Source organism: Thunnus albacares, chromosome 5 (assembly GCF_914725855.1).
Source record: "Thunnus albacares chromosome 5, fThuAlb1.1, whole genome shotgun sequence".
Taxonomy (NCBI): Eukaryota; Metazoa; Chordata; class Actinopteri; order Scombriformes; family Scombridae; genus Thunnus; species Thunnus albacares.
This window is the reverse complement of record NC_058110.1, coordinates 28,400,362-28,422,474: the sequence shown is the minus strand read 5'-3', so window position 1 is coordinate 28,422,474 and position 22,113 is coordinate 28,400,362. Positions and strand designations below refer to the sequence as shown.

General features: G+C 39.1%; 1 protein-coding gene across 2 annotated transcripts in view; it reads left to right on the top strand.

Moving 5' to 3' along the window:
- The window catches only part of vwa5b1 (von Willebrand factor A domain containing 5B1), a 29,220-nt gene extending 7,342 nt beyond the window's left edge, over window positions 1-21,878 (top strand). The window contains exons 6-21 of one of the 2 annotated variants that reach the window (XM_044351151.1): window positions 72-196; window positions 1,876-2,052; window positions 3,164-3,274; window positions 4,858-5,060; window positions 6,386-6,500; window positions 6,722-6,907; window positions 7,998-8,199; window positions 9,334-9,533; window positions 10,853-11,096; window positions 12,712-13,005; window positions 14,515-14,652; window positions 15,794-15,928; window positions 16,539-16,610; window positions 17,090-17,159; window positions 19,157-19,280; window positions 20,007-21,878. In XM_044351151.1, the coding sequence (XP_044207086.1) occupies window positions 72-196; window positions 1,876-2,052; window positions 3,164-3,274; window positions 4,858-5,060; window positions 6,386-6,500; window positions 6,722-6,907; window positions 7,998-8,199; window positions 9,334-9,533; window positions 10,853-11,096; window positions 12,712-13,005; window positions 14,515-14,652; window positions 15,794-15,928; window positions 16,539-16,610; window positions 17,090-17,159; window positions 19,157-19,280; window positions 20,007-20,666 (3,056 nt within the window). In that variant the 3' untranslated portion in view covers window positions 20,667-21,878. Of the gene's footprint in view, window positions 1-71; window positions 197-1,875; window positions 2,053-3,163; window positions 3,275-4,857; window positions 5,061-6,385; window positions 6,501-6,721; window positions 6,908-7,997; window positions 8,200-9,333; window positions 9,534-10,852; window positions 11,097-12,711; window positions 13,006-14,514; window positions 14,653-15,793; window positions 15,929-16,538; window positions 16,632-17,089; window positions 17,160-19,156; window positions 19,281-20,006 lie in introns of both variants that reach the window. The other variant, XM_044351150.1, reaches the window with a different exon arrangement.
- Window positions 21,879-22,113: the final 235 nt, after the last annotated feature.

Here is a 22,113-nt window from a genome sequence, read left to right as displayed (position 1 = left end):
TCCATCTTCTTTATAACCAGTCTGTAATGTTTATAGTAATGTCTTTGTCCTGACCAATTGTGTCACTTCAGAGCCTCATCTGCCACATGTGCTCATTGAGAACGGAGACATGACGCAGGAGGACTATGATGAGTATCTTCACGGTCGGAGCGATTTCATCAAGGCCACTAAGAAGGACTCGAGCAATGAGAGGAAAGTGAGTGTGTCCTTGTGCACCATGTACCTGAACTGATGACAATAATATCATTTTCAGTCTGGTAAAGACTGCACAATATCATGAACAATGCCTTGCAACAAATGCTATTTTTGTGAAGCTGCAGTGATTTTTGCACATTACTTTGTTATATCTTATAATATAATGTGATCCAGTAATGCTATAAAAATGACTATAGGTGTTAAATTAGCTCCTAGCTGTCTGGAAGAAGTCTCAATAAAAATGAACACTATGATCTTGGCAAAGGTAATGTTTTACTCAAATTATCTGCTAGCTTTTCCAGGTGTTTATGACACTGTTTCCACCCTCTGTATGTCAATATTTCATGAAATGTGGACATTTGTAAATTGCATTTAAAAGTCTGGAAAGAGTTAAGTGTACATTTTCTACTCTTTGCCCTACAAAGTAAGCAGTGACTGCAAAGCTATAAAGTTTTCAGACTGGTAAAGTAAAGTTTGCTATGCCTTAATTTTATGCTTTTTTAGGCTGATTATTTTTCCCAAAAATATGCCATACAATCTACTTAACACCTAAAAATGCAGTTTTTACAAGCAAACTTTTTTCCCCATTCCAACTAGTTTATTTAAGAAAATAAACTATATTTTGATCATTTACAGTTCATAGTTAATTAAATGATTAAATGTCTGTTTTGCAAGGTGTCAGTATATCCGTCTACTATAATAGCCTATACTATGCCTGCTATATAATGTGTTCCTCAATATTTATATTGAAATAAATACATTACAATTTGATACATTTAAATATATGATTTGAAAGTGGGTTAACCTCAACAAATCGCATTATATCAAAGGAGTCAAAAACTCAGATGGCAGTTACTGCTAAGCTAACTTAGTTAGCCTAATCAGTTTAATGCTAGCTAAGCTATTTTTTTCCTCTGCCGTGATTGTAGCTACTTCCCTAAATTAGTTATGTGGAATAACAGGCTGAATTTCCAAGATGTGGAATTTCATCAAAATTAATATTATTCAATTACAGATAACAGGTAGGGAGAAATGAGAGACAAATTTTTGCTTTAGCTTTAGCTACGGCTATCTCACAAACTAGCCTTCATTTGAGAGCTGGTTAGCTTGTGAAAATTTTAATTACATGCAGTTTTCAGAGACGTTATACTCTTCTATGGCACAATAATTTTTTATATGGTAAAACATGTCAAAAAGTCAGCTTCCTTCCCTTTACTCAATTTTGACCCAATACTGTATGCAGTTATAGTTGCAGTGTGTTTGACTTTGTAGGTTGTAAATGAATCTTTTCACCAGTTCGGCAGTATTATTTTTCAATCTGCCTGGCTGAACAGCGTTGTCGATTCAGTTAAGAGAGTCATTTGGTTATGTGTCCATTCACATCTCCGCTACGATGAGGTTGTTAAGTGACAAGCAGACCTAAACAGGAGGAGAGCAAGCACTATAAAAATGGGTTTCTATGGAAACACTCCAAAGGCTCCACATTCTGCCTGGAATTTCCTGCACAACAACAATTGATGTGCTCTTTCTATTGACCTAATCACTCGCCTCTTTTTTGCCTCTTTTTTTTGCCTCCTTGAAGTGTTAAATGAATGTCAGATTCATAGTCGGTGCAGTTATCTCACGGTGCTCAGTTCGCTGTTATTCATGCTTTTTCTTTTGATTCCTCTGTCTGTGTAGGTAGATATCATTCACAGGCGACTCCATAAAGACATCCTCCACAACCCTGTGGTCATGTTGAACTTCTGTCCTGACCTCAAGTCTATCAGCTCAGATCTGAGGAAGGTGCACGGCGAGTTCGTCTTCCTCATTGACCGCAGCGGCAGCATGAGTGGGGTCAATATCAACCGTGTAAAGGTATTTGAGTCTCAGTGTGGTGTAATGTGTTGTATTTCTTGTATAGATGCAGATGGAAACATACAGTAAAGCACAAACTGATTCACATATAGATTGTTATATATATATATCACATACCATCACCAGTTTACAGTTTTTTCTTAAATAATATCTGCAGAATACAATGAATTTGATGGAAAGTGTTGTCATGTAGTCGCTCAAAGCACATTAAAATATACAAATTCTTAGACAGATTAAATTTAAACACCCTAATTCATTAAAAAAACATGATGACCATGGCTGCGTTCTAGGCTCACAGCCATACGGTTTCTCTGTGCAATCTGTGGAGATTACAGACGTGTTTAGCCAACTGTGTTAAGGGTATGTACACAGGGATATTGATTAGACAAATCATTCACCATTCACCAAATGTCTTCCAGTTGCTAGGTTCCAGACATGAGTCTTTGAGGTCATATCAGACTTCATGTGGGGTTTCTGAAATACCTATAGTAAAGAGCAGACTCTAAGGTTGATGTTTTTGTATGTTATTTGCCAGCTTGTTGCACTGACTCTGCCTTGCGATGTGATGCTGACTGATGTTTCATTTGTGACTCAGACTCAGGCTTTTATTGGACGTGTCTGATGTAATAACTGTCTATCACTGATCTCTCAAGAAATCCTTCAGAATACCTTTAAAAAAATCCTCTAAATTCTTGCACATACCATATTGAATTTTTGCTTTGTTAATGCACCCGAACAGGCATTTTTACTATAGATTGTCTGGCTGGTGTGCTGTTCACTTGAATTGAAGGACGAGATAAGCGGTATTTCCTTTAGAAACTCCCCTCTGAAGGAGAAGAGGCAGTGATGGATAAAATGACACTCTTCTCAGAAAATCCGCTGTACAGTGATGCCAGCCGAGTACAGGACCATGCTTCCATTCAACCAGACATCAGCAGATATAGTTGTGTCGCAGTGGAAAATAATCAATTAGTTCAACAGGATATTAAGCTCTTATTGAGCAGGAGAGTGTTTTCTTTTCTTTAAGAATTTCAGATTTCATAGCCTTTTTGTTCTTTTCCATTTTTTTTTTTTGGCCAAGAACTTAATCTGCTCTCCGTGTCTTTCTCAGGATGCCATGGTGGTGATTCTCAAGAGCCTTGTGCCAGGCTGCCTTTTCAACATAATAGGCTTTGGCTCTACATTTAAATCACTATTCACAACCAGCCAGAGCTATGAGGAGGTAAAGCAGAACTGTATAATTAGGAGAAATGTTTTAAACTGTATAAATGTTTTTGCTTTCAACTTCTTTACATTATAGTACTTTATGATTCATAACAGAGTTTCAATGTGCAAAACAGAGCCAAACTGACTTTAAACACAGAATACTGTGCTTGCATACAAAATGACAAACATTACATCACATGCTCAGTCTTCAAAATACAGACATCTCATTGTTAGCACAATTTTCAGTCCTTATTAATAAGCATTTCTCCTTATTTTAATTAATTACATTTCTACTGCGGTGAGCAGTATTGCAACATAATTGCTAATGTGTACCGCGCCACTGCCATACATTTCAAATGAAAAAAAGGATAAGGAAATGTATTATTTGTTGTTTTAATTAATTTCAAAATGTTAAAATATACTCAGTGTGTAAAATTTGGAATGATATTATTTTCTAGCATTACCATGTACTGTAACTGTACAGCCTGGTCACCAGAATAAAACGTTGACATCATACGTTTCTGTAAACCACAGAAACATTGATTATCTACGTTTCAACACGTGTAATATGTAGCATATTAACATTTTAACAATACATATCCTATCAACATTTTTAAAGTGACGTAGTTCACATGAGGGGTCGGTGGATGGTTAGGAAGTTTCTTGGCAGAAAGTTGGAAATCAGCACAGAGCACAGTTCGAAACCACCTTGAAACCAATGCCTGCTTCCCGTTTCAACCGACAGAAGCGGGTGTTTTTAGCGAGACGTCGGGACCTTTGCAGCCATCTTAATTTTATATTTTACTTATTTTAACCCATACCATGATCTTTCCCTAACCCTAACCAAGTGGTCTTTGTGCCTAAACCTAACCAGACATTAACCACAGCGTTGTCACATCATAAAACATCATTATTCAATGGATAATGGCCAATAATCTCAGTTTCGGTGTCTTGGATAAAACCAAACTTCGTGGTCCATACAAAAAAAAAAAGTAAATTGATGCAGTGAAACACAATCATCAACGTGTCTTGTATGAATGCCGAACTCACTGAAAGTCAGACTCGAGCTCTAGACTACATCACCTGTATTTAAAAGTAAAACATCTTCAATGAATAACATTAAAGTTTTCAAAAGTCTGTCTCACTCTCCAGCATTCAAATACTTTCTTCTGCATACATTTCACATATTTTCCCATTGCTGTTTGTATAATCATGAGGAATGATGACATATAATCATTGTGAAATACCTTTCCCCATGATGTATTACCTCATTTATTTTCATTTTGTGTGCCTGAAAGGTCCCTGTGTGGTTTTCTTGTAAACAAACAGAGGTTATACATTCAGCATTACGCAACAATACACGCTGTGTGTGTCCTTGAGGTCTAACAAAAGCGCCGAATGCATCTCCTTCCTCATAAAACATTTGCAAAGCAGTATTTTAATCTATTACATCCATGTTTACAAGCTTAGTTGCTTACTTTCTTGGCACATTACAGCCACCTGTCGATCAGCGGAATAGTGTGAAACCTGTTAATGTGAAAGTGCTGTAACTCAAGAAACCTCAGATTATATTCTCCCCTCCTCATCTTCATGATCCAGGAAGCTTTGGCTCTGGCTTGTGAGTATGTCAGGAAGATCAGAGCCGACATGGGGGGGACCAACATCCTGGCACCGCTTAACTGGATCCTGAGGCAGCCGATGTTCAGCGGACACCCCCGCCTGCTTTTCCTGCTCACCGACGGGGCCGTCAGCAACACAGGCAGGGTTATCGAGCTTGTCCGCAGCCATGCACGCTACATCAGGCAAGTATTACTGTTAACACACTCTGGCTAATAACTGAGCTCTGTCCTGACTGTTAAAATAAAGGAGAAAGATCAATACTGTTTTACACTGTTATGGATATTGTCATTATTGTCTTGTAGCTATCTTTGTTGTTATGGCCTCTAAACGCATTACAGAATGACCCATTTGTTACTAAATGTGATTCATATCTGCAGGTTATTGCAATATCCCATACTGACGTGGATGTGTTAGGTCTGAGGCAGCTGCTTGTTTTTTAAGAGTTAAGAATGAATTTAGAGAAGCAGCACTGGCCGAGAAACTACTGTATGTCAAAGCAAATGATAATAAATTCATCTTGTGTTTATGCTTATTATGCAAATAGCAAATGGAGAGCTCCCTGATAACATCAAGGGATTTTCAGGGGCTTTAATACAACACCTGGTTATAGAGCTCTAATCCTCTTAAAATGAAATCTAGGAATGTGAATCAAATGTTGTGTCTAACATGATAAACTGTATATCTCTGCAAAGAATCTGTCAGAAGGGCAACATTTGTGCAGGTTTGATTAAAAAGTATGTTGTTTTAGAGCTACATCAAGAATACGGAAATAAGAAAACACCCTGCAGGATGCAAACACCACCTGTCAACTGGGCATGAGAGCTGATAGCACATTACATTTGCAGTACACAGGGAAATCATTTCATTTTGCTGTTTGCATCTGAGTCTCATACTGTGAATCCCTCTCCCTAGTCACTCTGGAAATAATTGACTTTTGTCTTTCCCCTTTTAATGGATGACTGCCCCCAGACGATCGCATTAGGTACACAGAGCTTGGCCAATTCATTGACGCTTCCTGAGTCATTATCACACTATGCTTACAAATCAGAGCAGCCGGTCAGAGGCAAGATCAAACAACGATGAACCTCTGTTTCGAAAATCCGTGTTAGGTTTTTAACTATGCAGAAGGTGACATTTCCGTTTTTTTTCATCTGCTCTCATTAAAAATGCAAACGGACTTACCAGGTGCAATGAAATTAGCCATCTCATTCCTCAGTGAAAATTGAACAAAAATGGCAAAACAAAGCATCAGCCAATCTCTCTGGAGGACTCAGTGAAACAGCAGACATGACTCAACTTTTCAACAGGAAAGATAATTTCCTGTTTGGCTCTGTTTTTTCCCCAGAAAGCTGTATATGACAAATTAGATTATTTAAAGAGGTTACACCTTTCGGCTCTGTGTTATATAAATCCAGAGTGTGTCTCGAAATGTATGCACATCCTGTTATCATGCTCATATATGTCTCGATCTGTCCATGGAGCTGCAGTGTTTAATCTGTTTGTGCAGATGTTTTACATTTGGCATAGGACAGAATGCTTGCAGGAGGCTGGTGCAAGGACTGGCAACAGTTTCCAAAGGAACAGCAGAGTTTCTGGCCGACGGCGAGAGGCTGCAACCTAAGGTACTCGTTTTCAGTGTTGTGTATCTCTCTTAACGACAGCCAGCTATTCTGAGGGCCACTGGAGAGCCATTATGCTGTGGTTTCAAAGCAGGGAGTGTCTGCCATTGATACCAATTAGGAAATCATATCTCACAGACGCCATTTGTTTTACGTACCGGTTAGAGAGAAGCTGTGTTTTATATACGACAGTCTATTAATCTGCTTTTTAAAAAACTCTACAGATGATAAAGTCCCTGAAGAAAACCATGTCTCCAGTGCTAAGCGACATCTCCATCGAGTGGCTCTTTCCTGAGACCAAAGAGGTGCTGCTCTCCCCTGTGGGCAACACCTTCCTGTTTCCAGGGGACAGTCTGATTGGCTACAGTGTGGTTTGCGACACCACCCGTTACCATGCCAACCCCAAATCTGTAAGTGCAAGACACCTGCTGAAAGGTGACGAGTGACTGCATGCATGACTTTCTGTGTTGTGAACATTTCTGTAAAGGAACCTCAAATTACACCATGTGTTTTTTTTGTTGTATTTTTGATGTTCAGTTTGATAAATCACTCAATAATTCCATTTAAAGAGGGCATATCATGCACATTTCCAGGTCTATATTTCTATTCTGGGGCTCTACTGGAATAAATTTGCATTATTTAAAGATAATTTATCCTATAATGGCTGTTTATGCAGCCACTCAGTTCAGCCTGGGTCTGAAACAGACTGTTTTAGCTCCTGTCTCTTTAAGGCTCCCCTCCCACTGAACCCACTCTTTTCTGATTGGCCAGCTTCTGGAAACTGCCCCTCTGCAGACTTCAAATCAAAACCTCTTGAATATTCGAGCCAGAATCCTATCTGAAATATGCAAGTGGGTAACATAAACAACCTCAGCAACGAAGGCTACGGAAAGGATGGCCGTTTGTAGACATGCGCGAACAATTTGTTGCCATCATGAGGAGGAAGTAGAGGTCACATAGCAAACCAAGCATTCAGGGCAAGTTTTTACTTGCAGGGAGCATTTAAACATACATTAACCTCAAGTTTTGGACCTTTGACTGTGTTTAACATAAACATCCAACATCATAACAATATAAAAATAACAGAAAATCACAAAAAGCATGATATGTCCCCTTTAAATCATATAAAAAAGGCTAATGCTGCATTGAAAACAACAATCAAATTCAAAACACAGTAACATATTAACATGTGTAAGAACAAAAAGAGGAGACAAAGTACCAGGGAATGAAATTATAACATTACAAAAATAAACATTCAGTAAAAAGATAATGCAGGAGACTCTTCAATCATTTAAAATAAAATAATATATGGTAGGAGGAACAACCAAATCTGTAATCATAACATGGGAAATGCAAAATGTTAACATGGGAACGTTTCCCATTTGTACCATCCAGGACGTATGACTTGAACACAGCGTAGGAATTCTTTATCAAATCTTGTGAGTGGGTTTTCATTGAAGCACTTGTCACGGATGTGTCACCTACTCAAAATCTCAACAGGATAAAAGGAGGCGATACAGCATGATGCGCTCCATTGAGTCAGCCAGCTCAGTGTTTTATCACTCTCAAGAAGAGGATTCGATGAAGACAGGTGTGGATGTTTCGGGGTCTTACAGGGAAGCACCCTCTGGTGCTCTGTATGACTCCTACCAGGACTCTGTGACAGACAGCAGCCCTGTCACCACAGAGCAAGACACTATGGGTAAGAACCCGCAATACTTCCTGAATGAGGGCTTTTCAATTGCTTAGATTACTGTTGTAAAATGTTAATTTATGTGCTCTTACTACTACTTCACTACACTTGTCTTTTGTAACATTGATTGGCGGCTGGAAAACTGCATTTCAAACCAGCTGGGCCGGCCAATGTAGAAGTAGAGTAGATACAGTGTATATATAAGGCCTGATTAAGCAGCAGAGTTTCTCCTTTTTCTTTGGTTAAAGGTAGGATTCAAAGGATGTTTAAAGGTACTTTAGGTCAGGATTAGCAACATTACATAGAGATGGCAGTGGATTATTGTGACATTCATGGTACCCAGAGGATGAATCTTTGCAATCTCCTGACTTTTCCTCTAGTCACCACCAGGTCAAAATTTTTACATATCCAGGGAAATATCAACATCTACTCAATGAATTGGCACACAGTTTTTGATAGACATTCATGGTTCCCAGTTGATGTGTCCCATTGACTTTGGTGATCCCCTGGAGTTTTTACTCCATCATGAGGTTGACATTTGTGGTTTCGTCTTGTGAATTATTGGATGGATTGTCATGAAATTTGATACACACATTCATGTCCCCCTCAGGATGAATTGTAATAACTTTGGTGAACGCTGTCATCAGGTCAAAATTTTAAGGTGGTGTTAAAATGGTTTAGTCCTAATTAAGTTTGCAAAAATTTGTATGCTAACATGCTAAGCTACGATGGTGAACATGGTAAAAGTAACCTGCTAAACATCAGCATGTTAGCATTATGCTTACATTAGCATCTAGCTCAGAGCACCACTGAGCACAAGTACAGAGTTGCTAGCATGAATGTCCACTCTTGTTTATCTGTGATAGTGGTTGTCATTGCACATGCCAACTAGCTACTTATTGTATTTATTCCAAACAAAATTATGCTTTTGAAAATGTAAAATGAATCACTTTGTGCTGGCAGAAGATTTTCTCCATTCAGGAAAGAACCAACCCTAATAAATAGTCACTATTGTGTCAAAAATCAGCAATTCAGAGTTGGTAAAATAAACAGTCATTGTATGAAAATGTCATGGATTGTTATTTTAAAATGTTTTGGGTTTTTACTTTTTTTTTTTTTTTTTTTTTTTCAACAAAATATTAGGGTTGGATAGCAAGACATCCCCAAGAAGGCGTGCATACAGTACCAACCAGATAATAGACTTCAACCCAGCGAAGAAGGTCTACACTCCCAGTGACCCCAGCTCTGTGGTGACCAAGAATCCCCTGAGGAGAGCCAAAGTCCAGGAACTGATTGGCCAGATGAGCCCTGAACATGAGGCGCAGTGGAAGAACGACTACCAGGTGTGTTCCCACACTGTGACGAAAATAATAAATAACATTTGCATGATTGCTTTTAAAATGATCTGCTTCGGTCTAGTTTTTAAAATGGGTCAGCAGTTACTTCTGATTCAGTTTGTAATTTAGTTGTGCCTCACATGTGTCAAACCAGTACCTTTCAAACTAAACTTTCTTTACTAATAAAAATACACTTGTATGTTTAAGCCCACATATGCACACGAAATAAACCACAAACCATTATAGGTGTAAATGTGAACGAATCTTATTTTGAACAATGTATCAATTATATATGAATGAAATATTCATATATATGAATATTTGTATTCAGACTGTGTTGACAAATTAAACAGCCCTCTGATCCTTGTCTGGACTGGAGTATAATCAAGAACAGAATAATGTGCTCTCCTCAGTAATGAGGGGCAAAATTTATGAATGGTAATTAGGTCTGAATATTGCTCAGAGATCATCTTAGTATAACTAACCAGAATTCACCGGGCTGTGAAGAAATGGTGTCCTCTCTTTGCAAATCCTTCTGAGGATCCATTTTATTCGCTATGACTAATCTATTTCTTAATAGCTTTCTATGTATTTGTTTGTTTATTTGCACATAAATTAAAGAAATAAAATTAATTTATTAAAAAGACTGTGCAAGAGGGGTGAAAGATGAAGGTTTTTATATCTCTCCTAAAAGTCAGAGGAGCATAAACAATTCTTCCATCACATTCATTTCATGGTAATGCACAAATCAAATCTAATCTCATCTTGGCAATTATAGCTATAACAATTAGTCATTTTGGCATAAAAAAAGATTAATTAAGATTATTTTTATAATCAATTAATGGTTTACATCATGTTTTAATCAAAAAAAGGCCAAACATTCCCTGCATTTGTAAGCATTTGCTGCTTTTTCTTTGTTTTATTTGAAAATAAACTGAACATCTTTGTGTTTTGGTCTCTTGGTCAGACATTTGATAATGAAAATAATTTTTAGCTGCAGCCCTTTTTTCTCTAGAGTTGCAACTAATAGATGATTTGAATGAGTTTCATCAAACAATAAGAGTTTGGGAATCTTTATTGGTTTAAATGTGTCTGTTTCACTGTTGCACCAATTTTTTTAAGTCTTATTTGATATTTCTTTTGAACACATAGTCAAGACTCTGTATGTCACTCATCACCATGAACCAACTTTGAGTGAGCACACCAAAAGGACCAGAATTACAATTAGTAGATAAGGTTTCATATCTTGTTGAAACCTGTGACAGTACCAGGATATTAAAGGTAAATTTACCAGGTAAATTAAAACAGCTTTCTTTTGTTTACAGCCACAGCTGGCAAGCCTGTGTGCCACATCTTCCAGAGGGCGTCCTGCCAGCTGTCACAGGCTGGTCCCTCAGCAGGAGGCGCTTCTGCAGCAGGAAGCCGACTCAGAGCTTCATTTGCATCCCCAGCCTCAGGACAACCCTCTGCCCGGCAGCAGCGTGCCGCCTGCAGCTCGCAACACCGCTGGGGAAGACGGATCCAGATCCTCCACGGACAGCCCATCTGTTGGCAGCGTCGGAGATACAGGTTAGACCACATGCTCAACTATTCTGTTTTACTGAAAATGCAAAGAAGTTGTTGAATATATCTACACATCTTTTAAAGAAACTAAACATTTTTAAGTCGTAATGATGTTTACCCGAAATTATTTAGCACTTTGAGTCCATAGTGTTGGTGGGACTTGATAATAAAGGCATGTAGTAATATGAGTGACATCAGAGCATAATACTTTGTTACATTAACTGGAATTGATTACATTGAAAAAAACAATTTTGTGTTTGTGATTTGTCACATGTATTAGGATTTTCCCTTTAAAGGCATAATTCAGCACTTTGGGAAATACTCTTATTTGCTTTCTTGACTAGAATTACACGAGAGGATTGAAACCTCTTTCATATCTTTCTGTTAAATATGAAGCAACTTCAGCTGAAATAAGCAAACATGTGTGCTTTAGAGGTGCTGGTAGGTAGATTTTGTTACCTTTGGAGAGCTCTAGGCTAGCCGTTTCCTCTTGTTTCCAGTCTTTATGCTAAGTGGCTGCTGGTTGTAGCTTCATATTTCATGGACAGATACAAGAGTGGTAATAATCTTCTCATCTAACTCTCGGCAAGAAAGCAAATAAATGTATTTCCCAAAGTGTTGAAATATTCCTTTAATATGATAGAATATGATGTAAAATTATTGTGGCCATAAAATTACAAACCCTTGAATTTGAGCCCTGACCACAGCGTGTTAATTCAGTCTGATGTGACAAGTCCCTCAAAAGTTTGATTTAAATGGCGTACATCTTTAATCTAAGATAAGAAAGGCTGCACTTGAGTCTTGGCAAATGGTCGAGCATAAAGGTAGCTCTGGGGGAGGACAGGAAATAATTTTTCTATATTAGTGGACAATACTGAAAATTAGACAGGAGATGAATAAGAAATGAAAGAGACAGTATTTTAGAAAACAGTTATTTGAGGTACATTCAAGCAGGATGAACTCAAAGGTTTGAAAACAGATGATGAATTAATTTAAAGGGGACATAATCTTCAGGTGCTCTGAATGCTTCATGCTTCATTTGCAATGTTACGTCTACTTCCCCATCACACTGACGTCAGATTGTTTGCACATGCCCACAAACAGCCGTCTGTTCTGTTGTCTTTGTTACTAAAGTTGTTCCACAGGTGTTTGTGTTGTCCACTTGCATATTTTGGTTCAAACATGTACGGACAAAATTAGATTTCGAGTAAATAATGGGAAAAATAAGTGAAATACAGCTACTATTGTTTGTTTATGTAGCCTCTGGACCTGGTGGAAGTCTGCCAAAGAGGAGCTTCTGGGAGTTAACCAATCAGACCAAAGAGGGCTTGTCAGGATAAAGAAAATGGAGCTGGTTTCAGACAGAGACTGACCTGGGGGGCTGTATAAAGAGCTAGTATAAGATAAATAAGGAGAACTGTAAATCATACAAAGATATTCTAGCAGGGCCCCAGAAAATAAACACAGACCTGGAAATGTGCATGTTATGTCCTCTTTAACAAAAATCCAATCACAAGTGAGCAGTAGCAGATAACAAACTTCAGTGAAATCTGAATACAACACACATAGTGATCGATAAATGCACATTCAGGTGTCAAATCTCGCTCCTGTGATATTTCAGATGGATATGGCCACCAGTTATGTCAGGCAGAAACTCCACAGGAGTCCAAAACTTCAGATCTGGGTGCTGCCAGCCAGCAAAAAGGCGACTGCAAGGCTGTGGTGTCCGGACTGCTGTGTGGGAAACCGGTGAAGTGGGAGGTGGTCTTTGATGTCGAGCCCTTCCTGAACGGCCGGGAACGTGAGGAGAAGGTTCATGAGGAACTGTGGAACGAGACCTTCCACCACCTGGCTGGACGCTCCATCATACATGACTTTGAGCACATGGCGGATAAGGAGTGTGAGATTGAGCACGGTGAGCTCTACGGGGATTTAAGTGTTTGTGTGGTGACTAAATTATGAGGATTTTAAGATTATAAAGACAGGAGTCAGGAGTTGGCCTACTGACAAATCCAATTTGGCATTCAGCTGCTGTATTTCTCATCTGCTTATTTCACATAGCTGTTGAATTATTAGGAAAAAAAATAGTTTTGACATTTTAGATAATACTTTTATTAGCTTTCTTGCCAAGAGTTAGAGGAGAAAATCAATGCCACTCTCATGTCTGTCGGTTAAATATGAAGTTAGAGCTAGAAGACAGTTAGCTTAGCTTAGCATAAAGACTAGAAACAGCGGGAAACAGCTAGCCTTGCTCTGTCCAAAGGTAACAAAAATCAGCCAGATTATCCAAACATGTTAATTAGTGACCTTTAGAGGTTGTGGTGGGCAGATTTTGTTACCATTTGCTGTTTCCCCCTGTTTCCAGTCTTTATGCTAAGCTAAGCTAACTGATTGCTAGTTATAGCTTCGTATTAACAGAAATGAGAATGGTATTGATCTTCTCATCTAAATCAAGAAAGCAAATACCGTGAGTGTATTTCCCAAAATGTCAAACTATATCTTTCAGGCCTGAGCATGAAAGTACTGAAAGTGCAAGGAACCTATTGTTTTTGTAAAGATTATTATTATTTCCCCCCCCCCCATTGCGTTTTTGAGGGGCTTGGGATGCTCAAAAACCCACGAAAATTGGCACACGTATCAGAACTGGTGAATATTGCAAAGTTCTGTTATGATTGGGCGTGGCCAGCAGGCTCCATAGCACCCCCAAATGCAGGGCCATGTTGGGATAAAGTTGCTTGGATGTTCATGAAATTCGGTGGGATCATTGCTCTCATCATTCTGGACATAATACATTTTCTGACTTCCCAACACGAAGTCAGCCATTTTGGATTTCGTGCACCAATTTTAATTTTAGGAACACATTTGAGACCTTTAGGATGCACAAAAATGCACAAAACTTGCACCCATGTTCGAACTAGTAAATGTTTCGATTTGATATTGCAATTGGGTTTGGGTGTGGCACGTCGGCTCTATAGCGCCCCCAAATTACTTTTAGCATTTTTGAGATGCTAGGTTACATGTTAAATGTATTTCTGCATTAATATTTCACTTATTTAGTCAGACTACAGGCAACAGGAAGTGAAGCCCAAATGACACACAGTTCATCAAATGTATACACAATAATTTCCAACATGTCATCTCCATCGCCATGTACTACACATAGGAAATATTTTATCCAGTCATACAGTGTCCGATAATCCTGAAAATTCAGAGCCGTGTCAACCAACACTTTCTCCGATGCGTGTGAGGGTCCATTCATCGCTGTTTGCAGCTCTAATTAAGATTCCTTTCATACATATGCATGATTTATGCATGCATTATGTATGATTGACAAATGTTATCCTATATCATGTAATGCATATTCATGTTACGTAATCCTATGAAATGTCATGTAATCATTTTGTGTATATACTATAATTCACAGGCTCTGGCAGGAAATACCAACTATACGCTATTCACACCAGCAAGGCCTGCAATATACTGAGCAAACACACAGCGTTTGTTCCCATTGACCTGGACACTAATGAATATTTGCAGACATGTATTGAATACATAAACCCCGGTAAGTCGTATGGATTTTATGTGAAGAGGTCCTTATGCAGCCCATTTTTTGAATAGAATATGTTGTCATCAAACATAACCTGGAACAACTTCTTTCAGTTGAACTTCTTCAGTTCAGCATTTTGAGAAATATGCTTATTCACTTTCTAGAGGTGCGGAGATGAATACCACTCTCACATCTGTCCCTTAAATATGAAGCTGGGGCAGACCCATTTCATGACAGTTGGCCAGCAGCAGGGTTGTGGCTTCAAAGTATTTTCACAATCTCACAGATGTCTTTTTTTCTGCCCAGAATGATGAAATGTTTGGGCAACCTGAAACCAACATTTAAATTTACTACTTCTACAGACTTTGCCTGCTGTGACCTGTGCAGTGGACTTGAAAAATTCCAGCAAAGAAGAAGAAGAGCAGAGCCGAGCAGCACAGTTTAGTAAAGATATTTGATTTAAAAGTTGTTTTTTCTCCAAGTTAATGTTTTATCATACCAGGCAGACAGTGGGCATCTGTGGAATCACAGAAATACCTTTGAAGATACAACCCACTGTTGGATTTGTATTTTTCCCTAAGGTCTGTGTAGAGAACACTATGCAACTAAATCACACAGTAAGGTGGGCGTGCTGAGATCAAAAATGAGCCTTGCACTGCCCAAAGCTAAAGAATCTGCCTACCAATACCTCTAAAGCTCACTATTTAACATGCTAGATTTAGTTTGTTTAATCCGTACAATGATCTAAGTGTAAAGACAAGTTGCTCTTTATGTGCTGGCGGTATGTGCTGGACTATTTCTTGGTTGAGAGTGGTAACTTTCTGGAGTTTTTGTCATGATCTTGAGGTTGCTGGTTGATACTCCGGTAAGATACTGCACCTGGTCAAGAGAGTGAATAAGCATATTTCCCAAAATGTTGAACTATTCTTTTAACTTTCATTGTAGCAATCTGAGGATATCTCTCTACAAGTTATCAATATTGACTTGGCTCTCTTATCTAGTTTTTGGCTTTGAAACACTCAGCTGTTTTTGGTTCAACGCCCAGATCCAAAATTATATTCATCTGGAAACACTTTCAAATGTTGATTAAAGGTACAGGCCAGCTTGAAATTTGCTTTAGTCTGTCTACATTAAAAAGACAATGTACTGTTTTCAGGTGAAGGTCTGAAGAGGGGCTCACACTCGAGCTCTCGCTCGGGAAGCAGGAAGAACAGAGGTTACTCCGTTGGACTGGGTCGCTCTCAGTCTGGCGGCATGACGGAGGAAGCTGAAGATGTCCTACTGCCCAACAGTAGGCTGCGTTTTACATTAAATAATTACACAGCAGAAGAAGCTTCAATTTCTACGTCAATCACAATGAGAAATATAGTAGAAAGAAAGATAAACGCTGCAGTGAAAGGTAGAGGGGATCTTTTATTGAGAATGCAAGAAGTGAGTATATGATTGAAGGAATATCAGAGATATGAGATTCCTGCATATGAAAGAAGACTGATGTTAATATATTTATATTTATTTAAATCTGTCTTTATTTGAAATGAAAAGGTTGGAGCCTTGCATCAACAGCAAGTGGGAGCTATGAGATATTGAGCACTCAGAAAGCTGTATGCTTTACATTAAAAATACTCCAACTTCAGCAAAAGGGCACAACATTTTAAATTGGTTTGCAGCGGTGGCATAGCAACAGCATGAGCTAAGACTGGCACATTGCTCAAGCATCTGCTTGGCATGGCAAGTTAAAGAAGTGGTGCTCAGTGGGCACAAAAACATGTGGGTTGCATCAGTGTGGCCTGATAATGCAGTCTTTTTTTTTAAAGCAATAATGTCTGGTTAGGCTCTGAGAAAATAGAGGGAAAAATAAAGTACATTTTTAATCTTATTAATCTTTTTGATTAATGTCTCAGGTGGAGAGGACGGAGTCTCTCCCTGCAGCACGCCCTCTTCCTCCGGCTGGGACAGATGTAACTTCACAGAGGGTAAGAGCAGCAAATCAACCGGTCAGTGACTTTGCTGTATCTCATCAATTTTCTCCACAGAGACCTTTGACACACACACTGCCCGGTAGTCTCTTGTTTTCTGGGCAACATCGGTGCATTGTTCCAAATGTGAAACATGAGATTATTGACATTTTAGTCCTTCTTCTTGTAAGTGATGACAGGAGTCGACACAGTTTTGTGGCTTGTATTGACAGACTCTGTCTGGACCTTTTCATAAAACAATGAGCACATGCTGAATACACAAACACACACATACACACAGAGAAAGAAGTGTTTCACCCGGATACGAGGGACAGCTGCTGGAATATAGTTTGTCCTCAGCTGTCACTGTTACATCTCAGTGTGTGTGTTTTAGCTCTTTATTATGGGAGACTGCACTGACAGAAATGCCACTGCCTCTCTCTCTCTCTCCTCTCCTTGTCTAACACTGCTTATAAATCTGCCTCTGTGTTTCTAAGTTTTCCAGAGGAGTCCGTCTGTGACTTCTGACCAATCACAGAAATCAGTGGAGAGCCTTTTTTCTGCCAGGTGGGTGATTGGAGACTGGCTGGTTGCATAAATATGCTGTAGCTGTAATACCAGTGCGTGACCAAACACAGGGAGTTCAGTATTATACTTCTGTCTAAAATCTGCCTTACAAAGCAGAGAATATTTCATCTCCATCTTAACCATGACTTTGTTGTGATGATTGACAATTTCTTCTCCTTTCAAAAACAAGACTACAAGTCTAGAGACATGTTAGCTTCATAGTTTAACATTTCGACGTTCGATTTGTTTTGAGTTCATACGTACATCAATCTCATCATGATCTCCTTACTGCTGCCCCCCCAGTCCATCAGTCTGTTGTAATTTTCGCTGTAGTTCTGTTAATATGTCACTTTTTCAGGCAAGAAAATTTAGATTCCCAATATGTGGTCAGTTTATCCAAATAATGCCTATTTGAAAATTTGCTGCATTTTCGGAGATGTGAGGAGCCCGTCTGTCGTCATCCTGGGGAGAACATGATCCGATGAACTGATCTGTGCAGCTCTTTGGTAAATTTACCTCTGGCTCTAATATCTCTGAAGGATTTTGATATATGATATAATTCCTTTTGGAAGATAAATGTTGGTTTCACAGATGAAATCTAACAGCTGTAGCTGCCTCATTAGTTTGTCTGAATGTAAAGTGATACTCATGTTCTTACTGGACAGAACAGGATCGCTGTCTCTGCGGCTCTATATGAACAGATATCACCACGTTTCAATAAATATGAATGTATTAAAATGAACAGATCAGTCTATATTAAATTTCATCTTATTAAGTTACATAACAGTTTGGATTTTCATTATAGCTTCATTAACAGACTGAATAATATAATTTACTACATCTCTCCGTCAATGAGGTTATTTTTTTGTGGGAAGTGTTAGAGGAGCTTTGAATTGAGATTATTTTGTCACAGTAACTTCAGGTAGATGTGAAACTGAGGTTGAAACTGAAACTGAGCTGCTGCTGTCAGCAAGTACACTGCTGTTCAAATTGCAGAATGATCGTACTGCGCCCTCCCGTCCTCAGAAGTTTGTGCTCCCGAGTCGAACTTGCCAAGTCTGAACCAGCAAGTATGCAAGTCCGAACTTGGCATACTTTGCTTAGAGAAAGGCCCTATGATTAATTTTGTGTGTATAAGCACTCATGTGACGTAGCATATAGCTTGTGCTGGTGCCATCTCACATTTTTCGTATTTGAACACCTAACAATTAAAATGATCCATGAATAAAAACAAACGTAATAATTTCATTTGGAGTTTTCTACTGTCCAAGAATTGTCCCAGACACTGTATCTTTGTGTCCCAGGTGCTATTTTTATTGTTTTGGAGACAACGGGACATTCTTAATTTCAAGCGCTGGTAGCATGAGAGCCTGCTTGCTACAGTTGACAGGAATGTCATTAGTATTGAATGAACCAAAGTATTGCTTGGACTAATTGAAAATTTGACCTGCTGATGGCATTCAAGCAAAAAGTTACGTTATTACCAAAATTATTATAATTCATACATTTGTTTAACAAATTTCATGGTAATCCATCCAATAGTTGTCAAGCCATTTCTCACATTTCATGTCGGCACTAGAGGAAAAGTCAAGAGATCACCAAAGTCAGAGGCCTTCATCATCTGAAAGCCATGAAAGTCTGTACAAAATTTGGTGCCAATCTATCTGGTAGATGTTGGGAGATTTCACTGGAACAACTTTGACCTGCTGGTGGCGCTAGATGAAAAGTCAGATTACCAAAGTCATTAGGAGTCATCCTCTGGGCACTGTGAATATATGTAGCAAATTTCACTGTAAACCATCCAATAGTTGTAGAGATATTTCATCTGTGATTAAAGTGGTGGACTGACTGACCCACAGACAAACATTGCCATCCACAGAGCCACACCGCTAGCATGGCTAGAGAACAGAATAGAAGTAGTAGATTAAATCTAATAGTGTGTGTACTCTGTGAATCACTCTGTGATTTACATCTGCTGTCTCCTTCTCCTCTTTAAGGTTGGCCCTCAGCAGGACTCGTCTCCTGACTCGGGCTGCCAAAGGATTCATGTGTCGATCTCACAGCAAGTCCGGTGATTCAATTGGAGAGAGTGACAACGAGAACAAAGACTACATTCCTCTGGTGGGCAGCGGATCTATACACGTGAATGCTCTGTCAACCTGCATGTTCTTGATGGACACTAATTTGAACTGACTGTGGATTTCTCTGGAGAGATGAATGTGTCACAATCTGTTGAGCCACTAAATATGCTTAAAATAATCCCTATCAAATCCAACCAAGTACCTTTTTTTTTGCATGTAGTACCTCTTTCTTTGCACATACTCCTAGTCTCCCACTGAAAGACAGAAATAAAGAAAAAAATAAGTAATATAGCAATAATGAAAAAGGTGATGAATGGCTTTCAAAGTTCCAGCCACTTAATCAGTCCTTATTTATTGCTAATTATGCAGCACATACCACCTTGCTCATGTATTATTCATCAATATGCAAATAATTCAATGGATAGAAAATATCTGACAAAAGTGTTCAGTATAGCTGCCTCGAAAAAGATTTTCCCTTCCTTTACCAACTATCATAGAGGTACCCTTTAGCGAGGCACCTCACGTCCAGCTGCTGATTGGAGCAGTAAGTGATGAACCATAAAAAACTATGCACACTAGTGCACAGGAGCAGCATACACTCAAATCAGATGGCCAGTTGCTCCCTCACTTCTTATTTTGTTGTTTGTCCTGCAGGAAAAATAATTCTTACTGCAGCTAATTTTGGGGGCTGATTAAGGGTTACCAAAATAATAGCTGTAACTTTTTCTGTATTTTATGTCAAACTGAACTGTTTCCATCTCTACAGGTGTTGTTGCAGTTGGCCAGTGGTGCATTTCTCCTGGACATAGCTCTGTGTGATGCCATTAATGTGCCCATTAACAAGCTGAAGTGGACATCCCCCTTCACCAGCCACCGCAGCAGCCTGGGCCACCTGTCTCACTCCAGCACCCGGCGTGCTGAGAGTGCTGATGATGGACGTAGATCACCATGTGAACCAGAAACATATCAACAACCTGCAGAGCACACTGTAGGCATCCACAGCCCTTCTCATCTGTCCAGGAGCGCCTGGGCGGATGCTGGCCCTTCCTCGTTGGGCAGTCCATCCACTGCTGCTGAGCCTCCGCTCTCCCCGAACTCCCAGGCGGACAGCGGACGGAGCTCTGGGTCCGGAGGCTTGGAAACTGCATCGCCTGGCGGTGTGCTAAAGAGGATGCTAGATCCGGAGAGCATGGTGTGGGCCACAGCTGTGGCTCTTGCCTGGCTGGAGCACAGCTCTGCCAGTTATTTCATAGAGTGGGAACTGGTTGCCGCCAAAGCCAGCATGTGGTTGAGTGCGCAGGACATCCCAGAGGGCCGGGATTTGGCCTCCGTCAAGGCTGCTGCCAACCAGCTCTTCATCATCCTCAGACACTGGGATGAAAACCTGCAACTGAACATGCTCTGTTACAACCCTAACAGTGTCTGAGGCCTGCTAGTGTGATACAGATCACTGAAGGTACTTAACCCCATATGATACTATGCTAACTGAGACTGTACTATTCTCTGTTCAGCAGTATGTCCTCTGAAGTCTGATCTGGTTGTTGCAGTTGTGAACAATGTGTATTTTTTTTTTCGTGTGCTACTCCTCTAAACATATCACAGGCTCTTCAGAGGCACTATGTGCAAGCTATTACCTCGCTGGTGCCATATACTGTAGCTGGATCCTTGTTAGCAAGGGATCTAAGTTATGCCACAGATTTGAGTTTCATGGAGAAGAATGTTAGTGTTAATTTAGTAGCATGCTGGACCACTGATCATCCCCATCTGAGAAAAGCTCTTATTGTCATCATATTGATGTTATGGGGGGAATGCTGCAAAACTGTTCCATTGATTGACACATACTGTTTTTAGATCTTTACAGCCTTTTCTGGATTGATTGTATTGTGTATATGTTACATGAAAACAACTGGGTACTTGCTAGCAGTATTGCCAGTCTTTTCTAATGCCTGTTATCATTACAGTGTTATTAATATTTCTCATTTTTGCAGTTTGATTATAGCAGAAACAGAAAAATATGCAAAAAGCTAAAGATAACATATGGATTTGGTTTAAAAAATATGTGGCTTGGGTGGGAATCTATGAATGCGTATCCCACTGACATATTATTTACTGTTTATTATTTAATGATACATACACAGTATATATTTTTTCACTTATCTGAGTATACCTGTCTTATAGTAGAGGTTTTGATCATGCATTAGTTTTTGGGTTCAGCAAGAATAACATAGACCAGGAGCTGGTTGGGCCAGCTATTCGTAAGTTCAAACTTTACCAAGTTAGAAGTGTTTAGTAAGAGGAGATTTATCTGTTACTCCTTTAAAACAGGTTGCACCACACAAACTATTTCTTACACACATTAGTGATTACTAAATATTAAAAACCAGTAACTGCCAGTTGTTAACCGTTTTATAGCTAACTGAACTGCCTGACAAAGTTAACATTTGCTTGCTACTATATTAAAAACCAATAGACAAAGTTAATGTTAGCTTGCTAATATATTGCCAACCGACTGACAAACCTAATGTTAGCTTGCTAATATATTACCAACTGACAAAGTTAATGTTAGTGTGTTAATATACTATCAACCACTGACAAAGTTAACGTTAGGTTGCTAATATACTACCAACCAACTGACAAAGTTAATGTTAGCTTGTTAATATACTACTTACCAACCCACAAAGCTAATGTTAGCTTGCTAATATACTACCAACCGACTGACAAAGCTAATGTTAGCTTGCTAATATACTACCAACCGACAAAGTTAATGTTAGCTTGTTAATATACTACCAACTACAAAGTTAACATTAGACAAATACTGTCAGTCTGTTTGGTTGGTGTAATTAGGTGTTTCTGTGTCATTCTAAATTGTCTAC